The 25497-nt window shown below is 41.2% G+C and overlaps 1 protein-coding gene across 1 annotated transcript; it reads left to right on the top strand.

Moving 5' to 3' along the window:
* The first annotated feature begins 1090 nt into the window (after positions 1 to 1090).
* Positions 1091 to 5135, top strand: LOC124370108. The gene is made up of 4 exons (XM_046828399.1): positions 1091 to 1321; positions 1356 to 1535; positions 3454 to 3984; positions 5025 to 5135. The coding sequence occupies exons 1-4, from the start codon at positions 1091 to 1093 to the stop codon at positions 5133 to 5135; spliced, it is 1053 nt and encodes a 350-aa protein (XP_046684355.1).
* The last annotated feature ends 20362 nt before the right edge of the window (positions 5136 to 25497 follow it).

The raw sequence follows: 25497 nt of genomic DNA, 5'->3' as shown, positions 1-25497 counted from the left end.
AGCACAGAGCGGAACGTAAAAGGTTGTTAAAACGTCAATTATGCCTTGGCGGTATTGGGTAGTACAGCGGCTGAGACGCCTGGCGGCGACGGGTAAGGCCGCGGTCTCGGGCGCTGGCGTTCAAAGGGTTAATACAGGTCAATCCACATTAAATTAAACTTGTGTTTATGCAGGAATAACTCCGCAGTAAACAAAAAATCATAGTAAAACAAACAATACATTTGTAATATTTTCTAGTGCAGAACAATTACATTTTGATATTTTTGCATACTAGTTTTGTTTTCATTTGTTCTCTACATTTCAGGTGTAACTAGGAATTTGTGATTTGCAGATGTAAGTCTGCAGTTTTTAAAACAAATTCTAACAAAATAATCAACTAAACATCGTAGTATTTTAGTGCATCAAGTTGCATTTATTATACTTTATATACTAGTTTTATTTTGATTTGTTCCTTACAAGTCAGTTTTAATTACTCTTTGACTTATTTTATTTTTCAAAGCACTGCAACTGTTGCTATGTACTGATAATGTTTGTTATTTAACTGTGTACCTGTCTCTAAACAAAATAGTTAAGTAAGATTCCTAGGTATTTGCATCCAAAATAGCTTAGGCGACCACGTGCTCAGGCGACCACGTGCTCCGGCGAGGCCGGAAACTAACGGTCCGGGCCTAACGGTACTCCCGGCCCGCCCGACACCGATCAATAACCAGCGCGCCTACGACCCCTGCTTTCAATAGAGCCTTTGTAACGCCGCCGCCCTACCTGGCGGGACTTCCCCAGCCAGTCGGGCCCCTTTGTGTATGTTAAGCCCCCCACACACTATCGAACATGTTGGTCGAGCAGTTGGGAACCCAACGTCTTGTCGAACATATTCGAGAGTGTGTGGGCTCCAACCCAACATGCGCGATGGTTTTGTTGGGTTGGATGCTGGGTACGACAGCACCACCCAACTCCAACCGCGCGCCTGTCATGTTGGGCTGTGTGTGGGGGAACTGTCGAGCGGCTCGACTGGCTAGACCTCAGTTTCCCTAGTGCAGTGGCGTAGTACTAGATTTGTTATTTGTTTTTTCGGAGCGAGGCCAGTTTCATAATGTCGTTTAACGATAATAAACCATTTTGGTGTGAGTTTATTGAACTTTATAGGGAGCAACGAGCTTTATGGGACATAAAAAGTAAAAATTATTCCAACAAAAATATCAGAAAAGAAGGATATTCCGTTCTCGTTGAAAAATGCAAGGAAGTTAATCCGGATTGCGACGAGAAATTTGTCAAATCCAAAATCGAAACCTTGAGGGCATCGTTCCGAAGAGAGCTGAAAAAGGTTTTAAAAATCAAAGATTACCGGAAGTGGTCAGGATGATGTGTATGAACCATCTCTTTGGTATTTTGATTTACTGCTTTTCATAACAGACCAAGAGGTAGTCAGGAAAGGTGTATCTTCGATCGGCAAAAGATCCAGAAGTATTGCGTCCCTTGAAGAAGATGAAGAAGGAGTGGACGACGTGGAAGCGGAAACGCAGGACGAAATAACCAAAGTAAGTGTCAGTTTAATTGTTACCAATTTACTGTTTATTACTTTCCTTATTTTTACTTAGGATTGAGCGCTAGGTCATTATTTGGACAACACCTCGTACGGTTAAGTTAGATTACAATAAATTATATTAAAGTTAAAAACAGCACAAAACTAATTTATATATATATAAACAGTATAACATTATGTCAATGATGTTTGAAAAATTCAACTTTATTCCTTAATTTCGTAGTACGTTGCAATAGACTATAATTTTGCCCCCAAGATAAAAACTATTTAATAATTATGATAAATAAATAATAATAAATAATTAGGATAAAACTCATATCCTTTGCGTGTTAATGTTGTGCAAGTTTTCTAACATTTATAGATATTCAGTCATTTAACTTAACCCCACAGAGGTGTAGCCTTGAGCATTGCTCATGGTGATGAATAAACGCGTATATTTCCTAGGAATTTCATCTGTTTTGGTTTTACTTCTATCTACCTTCCTATTTATTTTTACTTAGAACTGTCTTCAGAGTAACATACCTCAATATTAAAAATATCGTGGGTGACAAAAAGCTCTTTGGCACATGTTTGAAGGGTAATATAAGTTAATTTTTTATCTAATAAGTTTACATAATAAAAGTTAAATTTCAAGAATGAATATATTAATCAAAATTGCAATATATAATTGCAATACAGTAATATTTAGGCATACGTTAAAGGGAAAACAAATACACTTTAGTTTTTTTCTAAGTTCAATATAATTAAATAAACTACAACATTGCTTTTTTCCAAAGTTAGCGAATTAAAATATAAATAAGACACAGTTATGGTATCTAAACGAATTAGAAAAAATGTACAAAGTTCACCAATATTTAGTTATCAAATTGAAAAAGATAGGACTACATAGCAAAATCAACATATTTTATAATTTTTGTTGTTGTTAACTATATCATCGCACTTGTTTACACTCAATACCGAACTGTCAACGCTTATTAATCATTTTTTCTTGGAAATCAACACTTCCTTCGTTGTTATAGAAACTTTTATACCAACCTCGAACTGCATTGGCAATTGATTGTTCTCTGCCATCCCGCCTCATTCTTTTAAACCCAAGAAGTTCTTGCGTGTTCTGCCTCCACTCACCCTCATTTAACTGGCCTGCTGAAGTGTCCTCCCAATCCACACTACTTTGAGTTAGGTAGGTTGGACTTTTCTGGCGTAGAAAATTATGTAAAGTACAACACGCCAAAACAATGATTTCTGCCCTCTCTACACTAACATTCATTGTCGAAAGAAGGACTCTAAATCGAGTCGCTAAGATGCCAAACGCATTCTCCACCACTCTCCTAGCACGGCACATCCGATAGTTGAAAATCTTTTCGTCGTGGGTGATTCCTTTGTTTGGATAGGGCTTCATAAGATTTTCCTTCAGAGGAAAAGCTTCATCTCCAAGGAATGTAAAAGGGAGGCAAACGTCTCTCCTGTCATCGAAGCTTGTTGGTGACGGCAAGTGCAATTCCTTATTTTCCAGCAACTCTCCAAAATCAGTTTCCATAAGTACGCCACCATCGGATACTCTTCCATTAGTACCACAATTTACATAGATGAATCCATAATTAGCATTGACCACAGCAAAAAGAACAATGCTGTGGAACCCTTTGTAGTTGTAGTAGTATGACCCACTTTTCGGAGGTTGACGAATCGCTATGTGTTTTCCGTCTATAGCGCCGACACAGTTTTCAACTTGCCAGTACTTTTTGAAGTCCACAGCTATGTTCATCCAGTCCGATTCATTGCAAGGAAACTGCAAAAAGTAAACATAAAAGTTAAAATTATAATATATTAAAATTAACAATGTTATATTGAGGTAATATTGATTGACGTGCTGTTATATATAACTGTTTTAAACCCAGTTTTTGTGTTTTTTACAGGCTCAAGATGACGCATCTACAGGGATACACGCTGATATACGCCCATCACCATCAAGTACACCAGTAAGTCGCCCATCAGTATCAAGTAGGTCTAACCCAGGATCAACTACTCGAACAAACCGAAAAAAGATATCTGATTTTGAAAAGAAACAAGAACGATTTTTGGATACAGCTACGTCTGTCCTATGTAATCAGAATAAGTTCCGGGCTTTTGGAAACAACGTGGGCTTCCAACTGGAAGATATGGACCGTCAACAACAAGTAATTGCAGAAAAGCTTATATCTGATGTTTTGTTCCACGGTAAGTTAGGCAGTTTGAAAGCATCTGCGGCCATATTGACAGAACAACAGCCAACCCAACAGAATATACCATCACTTAACCATTTTATGGACACTAATCAAAACAACAATCCATATCCGTATAGGCCGGCTGACGCTGAATATTTCTTACAAGATCAAAATTATCAACATCAGACATTCAGTTTTGACCCATATTATGTGCAAAGCCAAATCAACCCTACTCAACATCAGGTACAACGACAACATCTACAACAACAAGTACAGCAAAAAACATGTACAGCAACAAAAAGTAGATATTTCACCTCAAACTGTACGTTGTCCTAAGAATTTTTCTTTACCAGAACCTGCTCAAAGTCAAACGGCAGCAACTAAACTTACCGCAGGTCAAGCACTAGCGATTCAAGAAAAAACTGCTCAACAAGAAGTTCGGAATGAACTCAAACAGTATTTGAATCTACCCGGTGTCAGCGAGGACAATGTATAATAAGTTGCTTTTTCATCTTTGTTTGTTCGTTTTGTTTTATAATAGGCTATTACATTGACAACAGCATCTTCTGTTACAGCTTTTTTTTTTGTTATTTGATGACTTTAAATTTGATGTTTTTGAAAAGTTTATAAAAGATAGATTTGAAAATAATTTTTTTTCTGAAATTATGTGTGTTTTTTTAGACCTAAAAAATAAGTAATAACGTAATAGGATAAATTTGAAGCAAAATAGGTTATTGTCGCTCTCGGAAGATGGTTATACTCATTTCGTACCCTCCTGCTTTATTCTCGCGCGACAATAACCAATTTTGCGCTCAAAAAACAATTGTGTAAATTATGGATTATAATAATGTAAGAAGAAAAGAGTGAGTTAAAACTAATTAACAAATATTTGTACTTACCTTTAAGAAATCTTCCTTTAGAACATCAAAAATAGCTGCACAAGTTTCTGGTATGATTTTTCCTAGTGCTTGCGGAGATATTGCACAACTAAACTTCAGATTCTCGTAGCTCCTACCACTGGCTAGAAACTGGAGAGTGGCTGCAAGACGTTCTTTTGCAGGAATTGAGGTTCTCAAAAGGCTATCTTCTTTTTCTATGTGCTCACACAGTCTTCCGAATAGATATTCAAAGCTTTCCTCGCTCATCCTTAGATAATTTTTGAAGTCTTGAGGCTCACTAATGGCAAGTTCAGCAAGAAGCGACATATGGCTAAACTTACTCCGGTCCAAAAACCATTTTTTAGACCACAAGCGTCGATCTTTTTTCTTCTTTTGTCGTTTCAGACAAAAAGCGCCAGCACAAACAGCTACACTTGTCTCGAAATCCATAATACAACTGACAAGACACCCAACCTGCTCGATCGCACGTTCGACAGTGTGGGGGTAAACGTCTAACTTGACAGGTTGGGCGTTGGGTACGACGCCAGGTCAGGTTGGGTGAAATGTTCGAAGGTGTGTGGGGGGCTTTACAGGATGGAAGTGGAATCCGTGTCACATGCCGCCCCCGAGCTAACTACCGATGACCCGTCCAACGGAGAGGAACCATGGCAGTCCGTCCAACCAAGGAAACGGGGGAGACGCGCCTCTACGTCATCAGAGTCTTCAACTAGAAATTTTGTCCCAGCTCAAAACATTCCTGGAAATACTGTTGGAGAGCGCCGCCAGCCGCGCATACCGCCGATCATCATTCAAGGAGTGACTGCCTGGACATCCCTCTTACGCCGCCTTAAAAGTGCTGGCTGCAATTTTGAGGCGAAATATGTGGGCACCCGACTGCACATTTTATGCAAAAGCGAGCTCTGTTTTAGAACGGCACAACGCGAACTTCTGGACGCCAAGCTCGCCTTCCACACCTTCAGTCTGAAGGAAGAACAAGAGCTGAAGACAGTTATCAGGGGACTTCCGGCATGGACGTCACCTGAGGACATAGCGGAGGATCTCCGCGACCAGGGGTACACTCCTACACATGTCGCACCCCTCCAACGCCGCGACCAGGCTGGTCGCCATCAAACCAACAGCTTCTATGTGCGTTTCAGGAAAACAGGTAGCTGGGCGAAAATATGGCAGCTCACAGCACTACTGGGAGTAAGAGTATCGGTGGACCAGTTCACGCCGAGGAGAGGACTGCCGCAGTGCTACAACTGCCAGCAGTTCAATCACAGCTCGAGGTACTGCCACCTCCCAGCACGCTGTGTCAGATGTGGAGGAGACCACAACGTAACAAATTGCACCTTGCCAAAAGACAGCAGGTGCAAATGCACTAATTGTGGTGGAGAGCACCCCGCGAGCTACAGGGGCTGCGGAGCGCATAAACGGGCCCTGGGCGCGCTGCACCGCCGCGAGGCGCCGCAGCGGCGCTCGGGCACCGCCACTGCGCGACCGGTCACTGGGCAAGCACGTGCCCCACCACCTGTTAATGTTTCTGCCCGCAGATATGCCGATGTACTAGCCGCCCCCAGGCTCCGTCCGGATCAACCCATTCCACAACAGACATCAGCTGCAGCACCCGTAGCTCCGGCCCACACAAACACTACAATTGCTCCTGCTCCTGCTCCCAGAAAGCAGAGAGCCGCAAAGGCAGCAGCCACAGAGCCGGAAGCCGCAGCCCCACCTGCCTCAGCTGCCTCAGCCTCAACCACCGCTACTCAGCAGAGAAGGCCGAGGGCCCGCTCAAACCGCCGTAGCATAACTAACAAGCAAGTCTCTGTTACAGTTCACTCGCAGGAGAAAGAGAAAGTGGTGGAACCAATGGAGGAACAAACCCCAGCGGCAACCACAACCAACACCTCGGCGGAATCAAAGGACAGGAATCCCAACTGCGAGCCTACCTCACAGCCAAAGGGCTTCCTGTCCCACGACGCTGTCCTTAAGTGGATAACCTCCCTAATTTCAATAGTATCCGACAGCAAAAAAACTCCTAGCGAGTTGCTTGCTGCCATATTAATGTCATTCCAGGAACTCCTCTCCAATGGATAGACGCCTAAAAATTGTCACCTGGAACGCGAACGGCGTAGCGACGCGGAGGAACGAACTCCATCTATTTGCAGCTGATCACGACGTCGACTTATTACTTCTAACGGAAACACACCTGCAACCCGCCACTGTATTCAATGTTCCAGGATACCAAACCTACCGGACCGATAGACCGCCACGTGGCCAAAGGAATCCCGGGGGAGGAACAGCTATCTTGGTTCACAGGAGAGTTGTGCACCGCCAAGTCCACGCTGCTACTAATGACCTCGAGTCCACCGGCATTGCCGTCAATGCTGGTGGCTCCGAGGTATGTGTGTTCGCAGCTTACTCCGCGCCGTCTGCTGTCCTCCGCCCTGACGAGCTTGACATCTTGCTCGGTAGCGGGAAACACTGTAATAATAGGTGGTGACCTCAATGCCAAGCACCAGTCATGGCATAGCAGGCGGATGAACACCAAGGGCCGAAGACTACACAACTATGTTTTAGATAGAGGTGACACGATTGTAGCCGCGCCTGTGGACCCTACGCACTATCCGACGAGGCTCAACGCACTTCCTGATGTCATAGATGTGTTTCTGTTTAAGGAACTACAGCATCATGTGGAAGTGCGAGTGGCAGATGACTTATCGTCTGACCATGTACCCGTCATAGCAGTTCTAGCGACGACTCCAGCTTCAAGGATTCCTTCAATGGGCACCTCAATCAGAACTAACTGGGAGGTGTACAGCCGTATCCTGAGCGAGCAACTGCAGCCCCCAGCGACAGCCACTAATCCAAATGTCCTAGACTCATATGTTTCAGACTTGAACTCAGCAGTCACGAATGCTCTGGCGGCGGCCTCACGACCTGGACGTCCAAAAAACACCAGGTCGGCCTTGCCTGCCATCATTAGGATGGCTGTAGACAAAAGGAGGCGTCTTCGTCGAATATGGCAGAGAACGCGACATCCGGCTACCAAACGGGCCTTCAACGTGCAGTGCAGCATTGTCAAACAGATGTTGTATGATTACAGGACAGAGACCTGGAACTCATACCTTTCTAGTCTTGAGCTAGAGGATGGCAGTGCCTGGAAGACTGCAAAAATCCTGAGGAGCGAGAAATTCACGCACCAGCCCCTGCACGGTCAACAAGGACTTGTTTACTTTGCTACTGACAAGGCCGAAGCTTTTGCAGATACGATGGAGGAGCAATTCAGCCCGAATGCGGATATATATGACGACGACCACTGCGAACACGTCGAGAGCACACTAAACAATTTTTTTGTTACAGCTCCCGACATCGAGATAGAGCCGATTACTCTTGATGAGCTACAAGCCACCATCAAGAAATCGAAACCGCGCAAAGCCCCCGGACTAGATGGAGTTGGATCCAGGGCACTCCTTGCAGCTCCTATAGCCCTGTTAATGTGCTTGGTTACAGTGTTCAACGACGCTATTCGACTACAACACTTTCCCACCAGCTGGAAGGTCGCTAAAGTCATCCTTATTCCCAAGCCCGGGAAATCCAGACTATTCCCACAAAACTTCCGCCCCATCTCACTCCTTTCGTCCATCTCAAAAATTTTTGAGAGACTCCTACTATCCCGCATTGCTCCTTTCCTGGACGGCTTTATCCGACCTGAACAGTTTGGCTTCAGGCGCGACCACTCGACAACCCAACAGCTGGTACGTGTTGTCAACATGCTGGTGGACAACGCCAATTTTAATCTGTGCTCTGTTGCAGTGTTCCTGGACGTCAGCAAAGCATTTGACAAGGTCTGGCATGAGGGCCTGCTCTACAAGCTGGCAAACTCACCGGTGCCCCCCTGCATAACACACCTCATCCGGTCCTATCTGACTGGCCGCTCATTCCGCATTTGTGTAGATGGAGAGCTGTCCTCAGAGAGAGCGATCGAAGCAGGCGTCCCCCAGGGCAGCGTCCTGGGACCAGTGCTGTACCTCGTTTACACTAATGACATGCCACTGGTCCCCAGAGTAACGCTATCTCTGTATGCCGATGATGCCATGTTTCTGTGCAGGAGCTTTCAACCGATGCGTGCCGCTGACGTCATGCAACAGCAAATGGATCTTCTCTCCCCCTGGCTAGAGAAATGGCGTATCCGCATAAACACTGACAAGAGCACAGCTGTTTGTTTGAGAAAGCGCCGTAGGATGCCGCGAAGACTCCCGCCGCCTGTGACACTTGATGACGAGCCGATTGCATGGAAGGAACAAGCTAAATATCTTGGTGTTACGCTTGATTCCAGATTAAACTTCGGTCCTCACGCGAAAAGGAAAGCAGTAGAGGCCAAGCGGATCGCAGGATCAATAGGTCCTCTAATTAACCGTAGATCACCCCTACCAATGGGTGCAAAAGTCTCCATCTTTCTAGCTGTTGTCAGATCACTAATGATGTATGCTTGCACAGCTTGGTGGTCAAACTGCAGCCGCTCAAACCGAAAAGCCCTGGAAACCATCCAATCCAAGGCCCTCCGCTCCATCACTCGCCAACCATGGTTCGTCCGCAACGAAACAATAAGGAATTCGTTACAGATCCCAACTCTAGACGTCTTCGCGAGGATAACTTCAGAAAAAATTCTTCGAGGCAGTTGCAGCATCGGAACATCCCCACATCGCAGCCATCGCAGAGCCGTACGCCGGACCAGACGACTACAGACGACGACCGGCCACAATTCTGGACGACCCTCCGTAAAGAATACTCATCCCAAGGATGAAGCCGCGATCCCAATCCTGGGACGTAACCAGCAAATCACACTAACCAAATTTTTGTTTCAGAACACAACAATCTTAATTAGGCCAAATTAATAGTTATGTTTCAGAGCTTCCTCTACAGTCAGTGGACCTAGGGTCCAGGTGCTGTACGGCCACGACAGGACGTGGCAGCAGAGTGGTTTAGTGGGTAAAAATCCCACATAACTGGGACGCCAGTACCTTTTGAAGGTTCCCTCTGCTTAACAAAAAAAAAAAAAAAAAAAAAAAAAAAAAAAAAAAAAAAAAAACACGAGACACCTCTCTGTTGGTGCCGCGGGCCGTCGCGTCGCGGCCGTCGCGTCGCGCCCGCCTCCAAGAAGACGCCGCCCTCCCCCTGCCCTGCCCCAGCCCTGGCCCGGCTCGGCTCGGCTCTGATATTGACACCGCCCTCCCTCCCCGCGCGCCCTTGCCCTTCGACGGCTCGGCGGGCGGTCGCTGCTGTCTCGCGCTCGCGCTGGACTGGTGGCTGGTGGTTGTTTTGTTTTGTTTCATGCGTTCGTGTCGTGCGAGTCGGTACTTGTTTGCAAAGGGCAGTGCAGTGCTTGAATCGTATCGTAGAAAGTTGTGCGTCTTCCTGTGCTGTGTCGCGCTGCGCTATGGGTGTCGACGTGACCCAGTGGCGGGCCGCCGTGGGCACCCACGCTGGAAGGGTGAGGCCAGCGGTGCCTGTGGCGAGAACGCGGTATGGCGCGGCATCGGGATGCTACCCCTATCGGTTCCCATCAGACACAGAACCCTTGGTGATTCTCAAGGCGTTGCGCCAGGTAAGATAAGATTACTGTCATCCTTTAATTTCTTTGCACTGATAACGATAACAGGAACGGTACATGCAAGCATGAAATAGAAATTTTAGATATTTACGTGTTGCTTTTTTTGTTGTTTCCTTTTGTAGCACCACAAGTTTGGGTTGGTCGCAGAGTGCATCCTACCTGCAGACTCTCAAATGCGGAAGGAGTTTTTTAATGGGCTCGTGGGCTTCTTGCTGCTGTTGGAGGCAGGCATCGAACGGAATCCAGGTCCTGCAGGCGACGATGAGAGCAGGGATGAATCAAAGGTATGTAAGGACAAGTCGTAGTCCTACCACGCGCGGGCGCTTTGGAAATAAATACTCTGATTTTGTGGCCATATTTTTTTATTTCAGTGTTGTTGTTTTTTTAAATTTCAGGCGAAGCGTTTAAAGTCTGCCAACTCAACGACGCGCCGAATCGACTCCTTCTACAGACCAGCTTCAACCTCAGTGACAGGGCCATGTACGGAGTCGGTGCCGGCCCCGGGCAGCTCTTCATTTTCGTCTCCGATGATGTCACCGTCGTCTTCCCCGTCACCAACTCCATCACCATCGCCAATGCAGTCGCCCTCACCAGCCCCCTCATCAACTATCAGCGACCCGGAGCCAACTCAACCCATCGGTCAACCTCCTGGTACCTCCAGTGCTTCTTCTTATTGGGTTGCGAATGATATTGGTGATTGTATAGGCAAAGGGGAAACTATTTCTGATCACAAAAAGTACCAATTATTAGAAAATCCTTGGCGGCCACCCCCTGATTATGATTTACCATTCAGTTCCACCTCTATGAAAAATAAAGATGGGACTTTAAGGAAAAGATATTTGAACCAAGGGCACTTAGATAAATATCGTTCCTGGCTTGTTCTTTCTCATCGTGATAGAGGTCTGTACTGCAAGTACTGCGCCTTGTTTTCAGTGAGCGGTAAAGCAGGTCATAATAAGGCTATGACGTTGGGCAAACTTGTGAGTGAACCACTTACTAATTTCAAGAAACTGGTGGGTAAGGATGGTCACTTAGATTGCCATGAAAGCTTGAAATACCACAAAGAAGCTGTTGAGGCTGGCAAAGAATTCATGCTAATTTACCATAAGCCGGAACTTCAAGTTGCAAGCCGAATAAATCAGCAACGCGTCGATGAAATCAAAAGCAATAGAGAGCGGCTGGAACCAATCATCAGGGCTTGCATGTTTCTTGGGCGGCAGGGTTTAGCTTTTCGAGGTCATAGAGATGACGGTGAACTGTACCCTGAAAAAGATGAACTATTTCGAAAAAATGTCAACAGTGCTGTATGCAATCAGGGAAACTTTAGAGAAGTACTTAGGTTAATGACGCAATCAGGTGATGAGAGACTCAAGCGACATCTGATGACTTCATCTGCCCGGGCAACGTACGTGGGGAAGAATACTCAAAATGGCCTTATTAATTGCATTGGTGATGAAATTCTTGAAAGTATTTTACAAAAAGTACGTAGCGCAGAGTATTTTGCAATAATGTTCGATGAAACAACGGACATATCACACAAATCTCAATTGAGTCTAGTCATCAGATACGTTACAAGTGCAGGGCAGGTCCACGAAAGCTTCGTAGGATTCATTGACACATTTGACGACATTTTAGAAACAGAGAAAAAACAGAATGAAGCAGAACAGGATGATGAACAGGAAGAAGAACGAAGAGAACCTGCAGCTGAAACAAAGTTAACAGGGGAAGCAATAGGGCTTATCGTTATACGCATGCTGCAGAAGCTACGACTGAACCTTGACAACTGCATTGGAATTGCAACAGATAACTGCTCTGTAATGGTTTCAGAGTTGAAGGGTGCGGTGCAAGAGATACAGAAGTATGCGAGAAACGCCCTTCGCACTCCCTGCTTCAGTCACAAATTAAACTTGTCCCTTTCGAAGTCAAATCAAGTTATCAGCATTAGAAATGCCATCGGAACGATGAAGAGCTGTGTGACTTTTTTTGATGACTCTCCTAAGAGAAATACGGTTTTGAAAACTAAGCTGGGTCATCAACTGTCAGGTCTTTGCGAGACAAGGTGGATTGAGCGCCATGATGGTGTTCTACAGTACACAGTGGATTTGCCTAAAGTTATCGAGTGTCTGGATGAAATCAGCGAATGGGCCGATACGTCTTCATCTAGTATGGCTGTCCAGCTCCGCGCAGCGTTGACAGACCCCTTTTTCCTTGTGGCTGTTTTCTGTCTTAGTGATGTTCTCGCGACCACCTTGCCTGTCAGTAAACTGTTACAGAAGTCCTCACTCACTTTGGACGTAGCGACGTCAGAAATATCTAACCTTGTGTCGGTTTTGTCTTCGCGCCGTGAGAATAATGTTGAGCACTTCAAAGGCATCTGGAAGAAAATCGAAGACATGACCAAAATTCTTGATGTCGTCATTCGAATTCCAAGAAGATGTATCCGTCAAGGATTCCGAGATAACTATTCAACGGACTCACCGCAAGAGTACTTCCGTCTAGCCGTCTTCAATCCTCTCCTTGACTTCATTGTGATGGACCTTAAAGACCGATTTCCACCCGAAGTAATACAAGTATTCAATTTACCTTGGCTTCTACCAGAGAATATGCTAAGTTCTGCGGCTGACTTGGACCTAAAACAAAAAGCCACACAGTTTGTAGACTCATTTTTTTCATTGTTGCCTTGCAGTAGTCCTGAAATGGCAAAACTGCAGCTCAGCGCCGAATTGGAATTATGGTACAGTAAGTGGTCGAGAGGGGATCCAAACAACTTACCAAAGTCAAAGTCATCTGCAGATGTTCTTCAATCTTGCGATAAGGAGGCATACCAGTTAATTAACCACCTCTTAGTTATTTTGACTACCCTCCCTGTGAGCAACGCAACCCCAGAAAGGTCATTTTCAGGATTGAGGCGTCTTAAGACGTGGCTAAGAAGCACAATGCGCCAAGACCGCTTAACTGGATTGGCCCTCATGCTTACGCACAGAGATGTTAATGTAGATATTGAAAAAGTAATAGATAGATTTGCTAAGACGAGAGGTGGTAAGCATCGGCTAGAATTTGCTTTGGATTAATTAAGCTTGACAGTGTAGTAGTAGAAATTGGAAATTCGATATGTTATGTTTTTAGAATTGTTCATGAATAAAATACTCTTATTGCACTGTACCATTAATGTGCCCTCATTTTTCTTCGTGTAAACACTTCCCCATTCCCTGTTTCTCATTTCACGATTTTTTTGGGTTTTATTGCCCCTGTAAGTAGGCAACCTGCACGGTTTGCCCCCCCCGAGAAGTCATTCTGGAGCCGCGCCTGGCGTGAAGACGCTTGAATACGCTTCCAGTGGACGACCAGCCTTATTCTAGTGATGAGAGTAGCAAGTGAGTACTGGTACTGATCAAGGGGAAAAAACAAAATTTCTTAGGGTTGAAAGTAAGTGGAAAAGAAATGCAAGGAAGAGGAATCGTGCAAAGGGAAAACATTATTTGAATTCTTCAGGTATTGAAGTAGGACCTCGGGTGACAGGGCCACCAATCAACTATAAGTACAGATGTTTTCATTACATTAATAACGACATGAGAAATAACATTTTGAAAAAATTCAATTAATTAGGTGAGAAACATAAACAGGATATTTATTTATCAGGTTTTATAGTCTTCACCAGTAGCCCGTCGTAGGCCTAATCAGGGCAATAGCTCTAATTTACAGCAGCGAAATTTCACAAATGTCTATAGCATTAGGCAAGGTACATGTGATCGAAAAGTCTGCAAGAAAGTCTTTGCTTCTTTTCATGGGATCTCTTTAAAACGAGTTGAAATTGTAGCATCTCAAAAAAATTTAATGGTTCCATTACAGTAAAGGTTGATAAAAGAGGAAAGCACCACAATAGGCCTAACCGTATTACTGAAGACATAAAAGGCCAAGTTGATACCTATATTCGGAGTTTTCCTAAAAGAGTTTACCACTATAGTAGAAAAGATAATAGTTCACGATATTACCTATATCCAGACCTAAATTCAAAGCTTATGCACAGACTTATTTGCAAAAATATGAGCCTGCAATGTATTCTAAGTTAATGCCTGGAGATAAAGCTGGTTACAAACCTAAGGTATCACGTGATTTTTACTTTCGCTACTTGAAAGCTAACTTCAATTACACCTTTGGATGTCCCCGCAGTGATACCTGTGTGAAATGTGACGTTCTTGAAAACCAAACTAAAGGCAAGTAAACATCTAATCAGAACAGATTGAAAGAGCAAAAGTACAAAAACAAGTCCATCTAATAAAAGCAGAAGTTTTCTTCGATAAGCTAAAAGAAAAGTCTGCAATAGTAACAAACAATCCTGATGTAGAAGTATAGCTTTTGATTATCAACAAAATTCTCCATTGCCAAAAGTACCCTCAGGTGATGCATTTTACTCCCGTCAACTTTGGCTTTCTAACTTTTGTATCCTTTCATCAAAAACCAAACAAGCCCACTGCTACATGTTTGATGAGACAACAGGGGGGAAAAAGCCGGTTGAAACAATCAGCTTTTTAGACCATTACATAAATAATGTCTTAAACCACAACATTTCAGAACTAATACTTTTTCTGACAACTGCTGCGCACAAAATAAAAACAGCATTGGTGCAATACCTCTTCACTCTGATAAAAGGTGGCCGCTTTAAGAAGATCACATGCCACTTTCCCATTCCAGTACATAGCTTTCTGCCCTGTGATAGATGTTTTGGAGTCATCGAAAAAAACTTAGGTTGATGAAACGAGTTTTTACACCTAATGAATATCACACACATTTGAGAAACTCGTAAAAAATGTTTCATACAGTTCATGTTTCACAGGAGATGATTCATGACTATTCTACTTCTCTGAATTTTCTCTGCATAAAAAAACCTGTTGATCAATATAGAGAAAAATAGAAGTTCAAGTTTTTGAAAGATGGTAGGTTTCCTGACATGTGTCTCTTCTTTCGTATATATACTGTATATCAAATTGTATAATATGTTTATTGAATGCGATTCAATATTTATTGAAATTAAATAATGCAATTGCCATTTATACAATTTTATGTAAATAAAAGTCGTTTGACAGGTATTTGGTCTTCCGGTGATATGTTAGTTTGGTTATTTAAACGCATATGTGACAGATACGGCCAAATACAAAATAATTGAATCGGAAAAAGTGAGCGCTCTGTGGTGTAATGGTAGCACATTCACCCGGCAAGTGAGATATCCGGGTTCGACTCCCGGCGGAGCAAGTACTTTTTGCGATTCAATGTTTATTATATAAAATATATATATATAAAATATATATTATATATATATATATAATTATATTTTGAGCTTTAATAAATGAGCTAAAGAACAACATTCTTTGTTTTTGTCGCCCAAATACACCTATAAAGTGTAATTTTGTTTAGTTTGGTGCAAGAAAGCGTCATCTCCTAATCATATTTTATATTATTGAAAGAATACAAACACACAAAAATCAAGTTATATGATGTACATCCAACCACACATATATAATATCTACAATAGGCCAAAAAAACGTGTATGAATAATTTTTTTATAAAAGGTTTTTTTTCAGTTTTCCGAAATTAAAAAAAATGGATTTGCCTCCTTCTTGAAAACCCTTTAATTGGCGATTTTAGGGGTTCTTGATTTTCCGTATAAAATCTGAGCAATTCATAACATTTCCAGATTGAGTTAGTATTACTACGTAAACGACGGACTAGTATACGTGGCTATTAGAGCACATCGTGAATTGGCTGAGCGTTAGCGAAGGAAGGTCAATGCTAATTAGGGACAGTGTAAATTGTATTTATGCTCACAAACACAACACCCTCCAAAAGAGGCCCACGCATGTCTTAACTCCCGGTTACATTAACCCCCCCCCTTCGAATTTCCTGGTATGACCATATAATCTCCTGAGTAAATTAAACCCCCTAAACAGTCCGCAATGGATCACAATTAAATTGACTCAGAGGATGGTTCTGGGTGGGTAGATGTTGATGAAAACAATGACCAAGGATTCCAAAAGCCATTTGCCTTCTGAGACGTTCCTGGGATCAAACATCACACTGTTCTCCCATGACAAAATAAGAAACTTCCATTTTTTGGATCATCCTTTGAACGGGAGGCTGGAAAGGACAATGAGTACACCTACAGACATCCTCCTATCACAAGTCAAGTTTCTTTCAGCATTGATGGGGAATCACCCATTGACTTTTTTTAGTAAACTGTTTCCTGACCCATTGTTTGATCTAAGTTAAACTGAAACAATTAGATATGCCTTTCAAAAGGATAGATGAACTATAAGCTGTCAATGCAAGAACTCAAAACCTTTTTTTGTATTAATATTATGACGACGTATATCCGATATCCAGAAAGCAGGATGTACCGGTCATCCATCTCAGGTCTACGAATGGTGTTTATTGCTAACACAATGTCCTGTAATAGTTACGAAGAAATAAAAAAATAATCTTCATTTTTCCAACAATGACGATGAAGAAACTTTGAAAAATGACAAATTTTGGAAAATTAGTCCCGTGGTAGAACAGTTAAACACAACGTTTCATAGAGCTAAATCTGTAGATAAAAACCAATCCATTGATAAAATGGTTATTCCCTTCGAGGGGCGCAGCCACTTGAAACAATACATTACAAACAAGCCCAAAAATGGGGATATAAAGTTTGGGTATGTTCCAGTTCCACAGGCTATGTCAATTGTTTTGAGTTGTATTCAGACAAAGAAAACCTATCAAGAACATATTTAGGCCCAGTTGGAGATATAGTGCTGCGTACATGTCATGGGATTCAAAACTTGAACATAAAAATGTTTATGGATAATTTTTTTTGTTTCAATTCCTCTTGTTAAGGAATTGAAGTCGCAAGAAATATTTGTTATTGGCACAGTCTGGCTTGACAGGATCCCAAATGAAGCGAAACAGTGCTTAGTAGCTCCTTAACTACTTATTAGAAGTCAAATGTCGCTTGTCGCATAATCAGACAATGTTACGCTTTTGAGATGGATGGACACAAAAGCAGTTCACAGAATTTCCACATATGCGGGATCTCAACCACAAGACAAATTAAGTTATTGGGATAGGTCAAAGAAAGATACTATTGAAGTAAGTCGCCCTTATTCAATTGAACAATATAATATGGTCATGGGCGATGTCGATCTTGTAGATCGGATGATTGCACACTACCCCCATAGGTTCAAGAACAAGAAGTGGTATTTAGCCCTCTGAGGACCAGCCGTGCGATTTTTGGACGGCAAAATAATATGGTAAAAATACCAGGTGGTCGATTTGTGGACGGCTATTAATTACGCGAATAAGACCGGCCGTCCTGAAATCGCATGGCATTTACAACTGTTCGTGTTGCCGTTATATTAAATGTTATCGCTTACTTAATTATTTATGACATTTTAATTCATTAATATTGATTTAAAAGTATTTCAAGCAAAAATATCCTTTAATTAGGATCATTATAACCTTCGTAACAAACTATTGACACGGTTTAGAGGTCAGTGACAATGGCCGCCGTCAGCTGTCGTCTGTCTCAGTAGTGACGTACTAGGCTTGGTTTGTTGTTGTGACGTGCTGTGTTATTGTTTACAGTTATAGGTTAAACTTATTTTTGTTTAGTGTTATTCATAATAAATTTTGTTTTATTATGGTTGTAAGTAAATTTATACAATGGCTGGGCAAAATCTTAGACCAAGTGAAATGGTCAGATCATTAATTGAAAGAAGAATTTGATAATGACTCGGACAACGATCCTACATATAATTCTAATGATGATTCATCATCTTCAAATAGGCCTTTCATGCCAAGTAGACCTGTGTTGGATTCTTTGTCAGATAGTGATGTGGAACTTTCACAAGACAGGCCTAGATCCCAACCAACTAAGAGAGGTAAAAGACAGCATATCTCCTCGACTAGGCCTAGGCCTATAAACAGGCAAGTACTTACTGATTCCTCTGATGATGATCTTATTTGTAGTTCTGAGATTGAAAATAATGTCAGGCCTATTGATGTAACGAATCAAACTGCAGAAACTTGGGAAAAAGCGGAGAGAATGATGGAATGGAGTTTTTACATAGTTTTTCTTTCTTAGAAACTCCTGGTCAAGGCACTGTAACTTAGATCCAATGACTGCCAAGCCTATAAGTTATTTTAGTTTATTCTTCACTAGCACTCTGTTATAACTATTTGTTACTGAAACTAATAGGTATGCCACACAAACCCTTACCTCAAGAGGCAACAATCTCTCTCCTCACAGTAAGTTTAGATCTTGGGTTCCAGTTTCACTAATCGAAATAAAAGCATTCATTGCGGTTTTGTTGAACATGGGATTAATAAGGAAACCAACAATAAAATCTTACTGGTCTCAAACTAGCTCCCAGTCAACGCCTTGGTTTTGTAAAATGTTTGTGCGGTCAAAATTTGAGTCTATACTCTCATTTTTCCATATGATAGACAACAGTAAGCACCCAAAAAGCAATGAACCTGGATATGAACTCAAAAGTTTCAACCCCTGCAAGACCATTGTAACCGCATGTTTCAGTATTTCTATACTGGACATCAACAACTGTCAATAGTTGATAATACTACGAAAAGCCTAGTATTAACTGTCAATAGTCGAAAGTCTTTTTGGAACAAAAAATCAGACCAGTCTTATGCAGTACATGCCTAATAAGCACCACCACCGCTGGGGCATAAAACTTTGGGTTTTGTGCGATGCTGTAAGTAAGTACTGCCTAAGTTTCTTTTGCTATAAAGGAGCTAGGTCACAGGAAGATAAAGATGAAATTAAAAACAAAGGCCTTGCATATACAGTTGCGTCTAAGCTTCTATCACTTTGTAGTTTAATAGAGGCTACCAAATGTTTACAGACAATTTTTTTACCACCATTCCTCTTGCTCAAATGCTGTATTCTAAAAACACCTTCATGACAGGAAATGTCGGCAGGAACCTGAAAGGTTTGCCAAATGAAATAAAATCTCAGTTAGAACCTGGACAATCAGTCTACTTAAAAAGGAGAATACTGTCATGTTAGCCTACCGCCACAACAAAAATCAAAAGCGACCAGTTCTTCTCATGTCTTTGAAACCAGATGTTAGAAACGTAGAAATAACCAAAAGGAGACGAGGGAGAGAAACAACAGAAATGAAACCTGCAATAATACAGGATTACAATAAATACATGGGAGGAATAGACCACTTTGACATGATGCTCTACAGTTACTTAGATGAGCGAAAGACCATCAAATATTGGAAAAAAGTAACGTTCAACCTTTTTGCTAGGATGGTTTTGAATGCCTATGTGCTGTACAAGGAAAATTCTACAAACAATAATATAATGTCAAGGTACCAATTTATTGTCAGTATTATTGATAGCATATCAAATGAATGGTTGACATTCAAACCAGCAAAATATTCCTGGCTGTGGTGATGGCAATGGTAAACATCTTGGACTTGAAAGGTTGGCTGTAAATAAGGTAAATACCTATTGGGTATGCACAACAAAGGGAAAGGACTACAATAAATCAAGGAAAAAAATCAAGATTATAGTGTGCAACCGATGTAAAGAAGGATGCCATTCAGTTTGTTTTGTCAAACATGTATGCAAATAATTGTAAAGCAAATGTGTATATAGTGTAAATAACTTCTGTGAGTTAAAAAATTAAACGGTTTTTTTCTATAAAGACAATAAATTAAGAAATAGATACTGACAACTTCATAGTACAATGTAAGTGTTTCCAGTATGTTTAAATAAGATGCACGTTGCATGTTTTATGATTGTGTTCATTCAATAAAATACCAAATATTTTTGTTTTGCAAATGTGTGTACCATTACTTTATTTATTATACAAATAACATGTTTTTTTGGCATTCTTACTCATTATGTGAGGGGGGAATAAAATAGTAGTGTTTCCCACGGTAAAAACATGTCTTGTCTTTTTGTTTTATTACAAAAAATGTAAATTTAGCAAAACAAATTTTTTTAATTATAACAATTTTAGTAAGTACTAATTTTAATTTATAGTACTTATGGTTTTCCATGCAGAATTTAATTCCGAACACAACAGTACCAAAATTATAAAGATATATTGAATACAAGTCCAGATATGATTGTTTTTCCAAATACGTGTATAAGTCCCTCATTGGGTACTGAGCAGTTTTGGAACAAAGTGCTTAGAAAACATGATATATTTTTGGCACACACTAATTTTTTGGCGCTGGTCATAAAAGGGTTAAATTTTACGTTGTCGCAGGTTAAGTGTAAGAAAGGGCCATGCGGTCCTAACTTTGCCGGTATACAAATTCATTTCATTTATATAGGCTAATATAGGCCTCTATCACTTCAAGCATTGTTCTTTTCTGTTTACATAACTAGAAGTACTAATATAAATCAGTATTATTGGTTTTTTTTTTTACAGGTATGCACCGATATGACGCAGGGATGGTGGTACAGATCTTGCGTCATTATACTGGTGGCAGTGGCCCGAATGTCCACACCAGGCGTGGACATCACAATGAGACATTTCATGTGACAATGGGTGACATTATGTTGTTTTATCTCTTAAACGTATTACTATTTCAGTTTGTTTTGTCCTTTTATCAGGAGATAAGTGTTAACTCTGACCATTTCATAATAAATTATATTTGCAACATAGATATAAAAGGTAGGAAGGCCTAAGTTACAACAGAAACAGTGCAAGTAGATAAGAATGAAGTTTGGGTTTGGTTGGGAAATAGTGTAAACTGAACAAATTTTTTACTTCTTTATTCTTTTTATTTATACAAGTTTTTTTTCTTTCTTTCTTTAGTTATACTTGTCATTTTTAGTGTCTTGTTGTTTTTGATACTATTATTTTGTGAAATTTTGAAACAAATTTCACATCTACAAAATAACTTATTCGTAATTTTCAAGTAAGTATTATGTTTTTCTTACCTTAGTTTAAGCATTATTAAGATTAGCGACTTATTAGAAGCCTAGTATTACATTATACAGGTTAAGCATATGTTTTTGTTAAGAAAGGTTAGATTTTTCATTCTATGGGGAGACTTTGCTTCAAAAAAACTACCCACTTCACTATATTTTTTACTTCTGCAAAACATGTTATATGCATTGATGTTTTCAGGTGTAAAACATCGACATTTAACATCGATGTTATTGAGCCATCGATATAATGTGGTCAATATTACCACCAATGTCATCGATGGTAATAAGTTGGCACATCGATGTCAACTACTACTGAGTTCTAAAAATCTGGTTTTGTTTCAGAATGCCAAGAACGTACAAAAGAAAACAAGGATCTAGGCGATATTGTGATTACAGTTTAGATAAGCTAAACCATTGCTTAGAAGCACTAAAAAACAAAGACATTACTCAGCGACAAGCGGAGGCAATCTATAAAATACCCCGTCGAACTCTAACTAACAAGCTCAAAACAGGTACCGGTAATCATTTTTTTTTTTTTTTTTTTTTTTTTTTTTTTTTTTTTTTTATATAAGGGGCAAAAAACGCTGAGGTTATCATTGCCCTCTCAAGAAAGAATTGACACCTACTCGTATTTGGTAGTGTCAATTAGGTACATAAAGATTACATTGAATATAACAAAAATAGGAATTACGACAAGTAGGTGAGAGTAAATAATTAATACTTAAAACTAGGTAACAATAATAAATATAACAAGGAAAGACTGTAGAGAGGTCTTAACCTATATAAGGACTAAAAGATAAATAGAACATAAATAAGGACAAGGTACTTAACATTAATTAAATAAACTGTGCAAACTTAACAAATTTTACTGCTACCAAGAAAGCTGTAAAGGGGCTAATTTGGCAGCTGTCATTATAAAGATAAATACACATAAATAATAAAAACTTATATAAATATAAACAACAATCAATAATCGGAATAAATAAGTTTAACATAGTACTATATTTTATTCATCAGCGACGATGCATTCAGAAAACATAACAGTCTTTGAGTTGCCGTCTCGTTCATCACAAGAGAAACCGTTCAACGAAGCCGGCAGATTCGATGAGTTGCGCCTATGTATCAAGTAGCGAGGGCAGTCAACAAGCACATGTTCAACTGTGATGACAGTCCTCACATGTGTCGCAGACGGAGGATCATCTCTACCCATGAGGAAGCCATGTGTGAGAAGCGTGTGGCCTAAACCCGCAGGCGACACAGCACAACCTCCTCACGACGGCTCGGGCGGTTTGCTGTCTCCCAGAGTCCAACGCAGTCTTTAATACGTCGTAACTTGTTGTTAACGACCTGCCTGCCACTCGGTATTCCATTTGGCTTTCAGTTTGCCCTTCACCACCGGGATAATATCGGAAAGAAACCATCCGTGCGGTGTAAGGCTGGAGTTCCAATGCTTCTTTGGCTCCTCTATCTGCAGCTCGTTTCCGGATATTCCAATGTGTCCAGGTACCAGGAACAAGGAAGACAGCAACACCTTCGGACTGAAGGGAAGACAAAGAGTGCCATATTTCGCGGATGATTTATGTGTTTAGAATACATATCGCTGATGGCTTGCATACCACTAAGGGAGTCGCTGCAGATAACCAATTTATTTTGTCATGGCACACGTTATATTTAAGGCCTTTTTGATGGCTGTTAATTCGGCCGTGAAAAATGGAAGAGTCAGTGGGGAGACGAAACCCGTATCGTCTAACCCCAGTGACGAAAGCACATCCAGTTCTACAACGTTCCTTTGACCCGTCAGTATAGACAACATCGCCAAGGTGCGAGGCTGCCTAGTATTTGACGGAGTTCTTGTTGGTAGACTGTTTCTGGAGTGGAGTCTTTTTTAAACCTAGAGAGATTTTAAAATGATTTTTGGCATTGAGACGCTCCAGGGTGGAATATCACATTGATGGACGACTTTGAACTCGTAATCGTTTAGGCCTATTTCATAAGCGTAGGTTTTGGTCCTAACGCCTAGGGGTGAAGGATGATTTGGTTTAGCTAGGAAAAGAATTTTGGAGTGGATTTCGCAGGACCGGTTCAAATGCAGGGTTGTCTGGCTTACCTGAAAGAGCATGAACATAGTTTAGGGACAGATGTTGGCCGTCTATGCGAAAGAGGAGGTTCTCCCGTTTCTGCAAGAAGACTTTTAATAGGAGAAGATCGAAAAGCTCCAGTGGCCAGTCTTAAAGCAGAATTTATGGATTGGGTCAAGCATTTTGAGAGCATGGTCTTGCGGACCCATATGCTTGACATCCATAATCTAGACAGGAACGGATGGTGGCTTTGTAGAATCTGAGCATGCATGTCCTGTCCGCCCCCCATTTTGTTCCGCTTAAAGCTCTCAGTTATGTTCAAGCGCTTCACGCATCGATCTTTTAGGTCTTTCAGATGAGGCACCCAAGTTAACCGGGTATCAAATGTGAGACCCAGGAATCTGATATTGTCACAAGTAGTGATTCTCTGACCCAGCAAAGAGAGCGTTGGCTGCTCAACAGTACGCCATTCTGGAGAAAACAATGGCTTTTGTTTTTAGGTGGAGAAAAAAGAAAAACCCGTAACTCCGCACCACTGCTCAAGCCTGTTGATGGTAAGCTGTAAATGCTCTCTCCCCCACCGCTAGCTTCTTTGTAGAGATGTAAATAGAGAAATCATCTACAAACAAAGAACAGCGCACAGGAGGGGTAACGCAGGACGATATGTTATTGATTGCAAATGGCAAACAGAGTACAGCTTAGAACGCTACCTTGTGGAATACCATTTTTCCAGCGTGAATGAATCGGAAATGGTTGTCCCAAGTTTGACCTGTATGGTTCTTTCCGACAAGAAGCCCTGTATGAAAGAAACCATGTGGCCCCCCTACACCCCAAGATATTAAAGCATTTATATATCCCCCTTTCTCCAAGCCTTGGAAATGTCGAAGAATACCGCGATCAACTGTTTTCTTTCAATAAAGGAATTCAGGATTGCCGATTCCAAGGCAAGTAGATGGTCACTTGTAGACCGGCCTTGTCGGAATCCGCACTGGGAAGGTGAAAGAAGATTATTTTTTCTCCAGAAACCAAACAAGGCGTCTGTTGACCATCCTTTCGAGTACTTTGCAGAGACTGCTAGTAAGCGAAATTGGTCTATAGCTACCTGGAGAAGTTCTATCTTGGCCCGGTTTTTGGAGAGCAATAATGTGTGAACGACGCCAAGAATTAGGGAATGTGTTTTCTAAATATATTCTATTATATAATTTTAGAAGATCTTGTTTTCCATCTTCCGTCAGGTATCCGCAACATGCATAATGTATGTTATCGGGACCTGGAGCAGAATTTTGATGTCGCCTTTAGTGATGAATCAAGTTCATCAATGGTAAAGGGAAGGTTTAAAGGAGAGTTATTATTATATTTAAATTTAGAAGATGTCTTTCTGTATTTGTTTTGAAATTTTGAAACTCCCCTATTGTAAGATGACGTTTTTGAAATTTCCGCAAAATGTGAGCCGAGTAGATTGGAAACTGTCAAGGGATCAGTTACCACATCGGTACCATTTTTCAGAGCAATAAGAGAAGGTGGAGAGGTCTTACAGCAAACAGATCGAAGCTTCCTCCAAACATCAGATGCAGGAGTTGTTCGTTTTATTCGATCTGTGTAGTCCAGCCAGGACTGCCGCCGTCTCTGTCTAAATACCTGTCTTGCTTTGGCCCGTGCTCTTCTGTACCTATACCGGTAATCAACATGTGAAAAAAAAACCAGGATATCAACAAATATTCTTACAAGAAGAAGAAGATGCTTTTGAAAAGCACATTGTTGGATTTTGTGAATTCGGCTTTTCTTTAACAAGTTATGATTTACGGATGATAGTATATTCATATTTAAACAGAATGGGTTGAGTAATTAAGAGATTTACGAACAATGTTCCAGGCAATGAATGGGTGCAGTCCTTTCTCAAACGGCATCCAAAACTGAATAGCTCCAGGTTGGCTTCTAACATAAAAAGAAGTCGGGCTCAGATTGATGCTGATGTTCTCTATGAACACATTGACAATTTAACTCCTATTGCAGCTGGTGTACCTCCATCGAACATTTTTAATTACGATGAATCAAACCTTACAGACGACCCTGGGAAGAAAAGAGTAATCGCAAAAAGAGCGATGTAAATATTCAGAACGGACTTGTAATAGCAGCAAAACCAGTATATCAAATAATGATGTGTGGAAGTGCGGCAGGTGATCTACTTCCTCCTTACGTTGTTTACAGTTCAGGTAAACTATGGGATTTGTGGACTAAA

Source organism: Homalodisca vitripennis, unplaced genomic scaffold, assembly GCF_021130785.1.
Source record: "Homalodisca vitripennis isolate AUS2020 unplaced genomic scaffold, UT_GWSS_2.1 ScUCBcl_3;HRSCAF=271, whole genome shotgun sequence".
NCBI classification, from domain to species: domain Eukaryota; kingdom Metazoa; phylum Arthropoda; class Insecta; order Hemiptera; family Cicadellidae; genus Homalodisca; species Homalodisca vitripennis.
Note: the sequence above shows the minus strand (reverse complement) of the source record. Positions and strands in the feature narration are given on the sequence as shown.

Excerpts from the sequence above, each read along its gene's own strand:
- LOC124370108 (XM_046828399.1), top strand. The coding sequence starts at position 1,091 with ATGTCGTTTAACGATAATAAACCATTTTGGTGTGAGTTTATTGAACTT. Across the intron at positions 1,322-1,355 it reads TCCGAAGAGAGCTGAAAAAG|GATGATGTGTATGAACCATC; the intron begins GTTTTAAAAATC and ends GGAAGTGGTCAG. Across the intron at positions 3,985-5,024 it reads TCAACCCTACTCAACATCAG|ACAAAAAGCGCCAGCACAAA; the intron begins GTACAACGACAA and ends TTGTCGTTTCAG.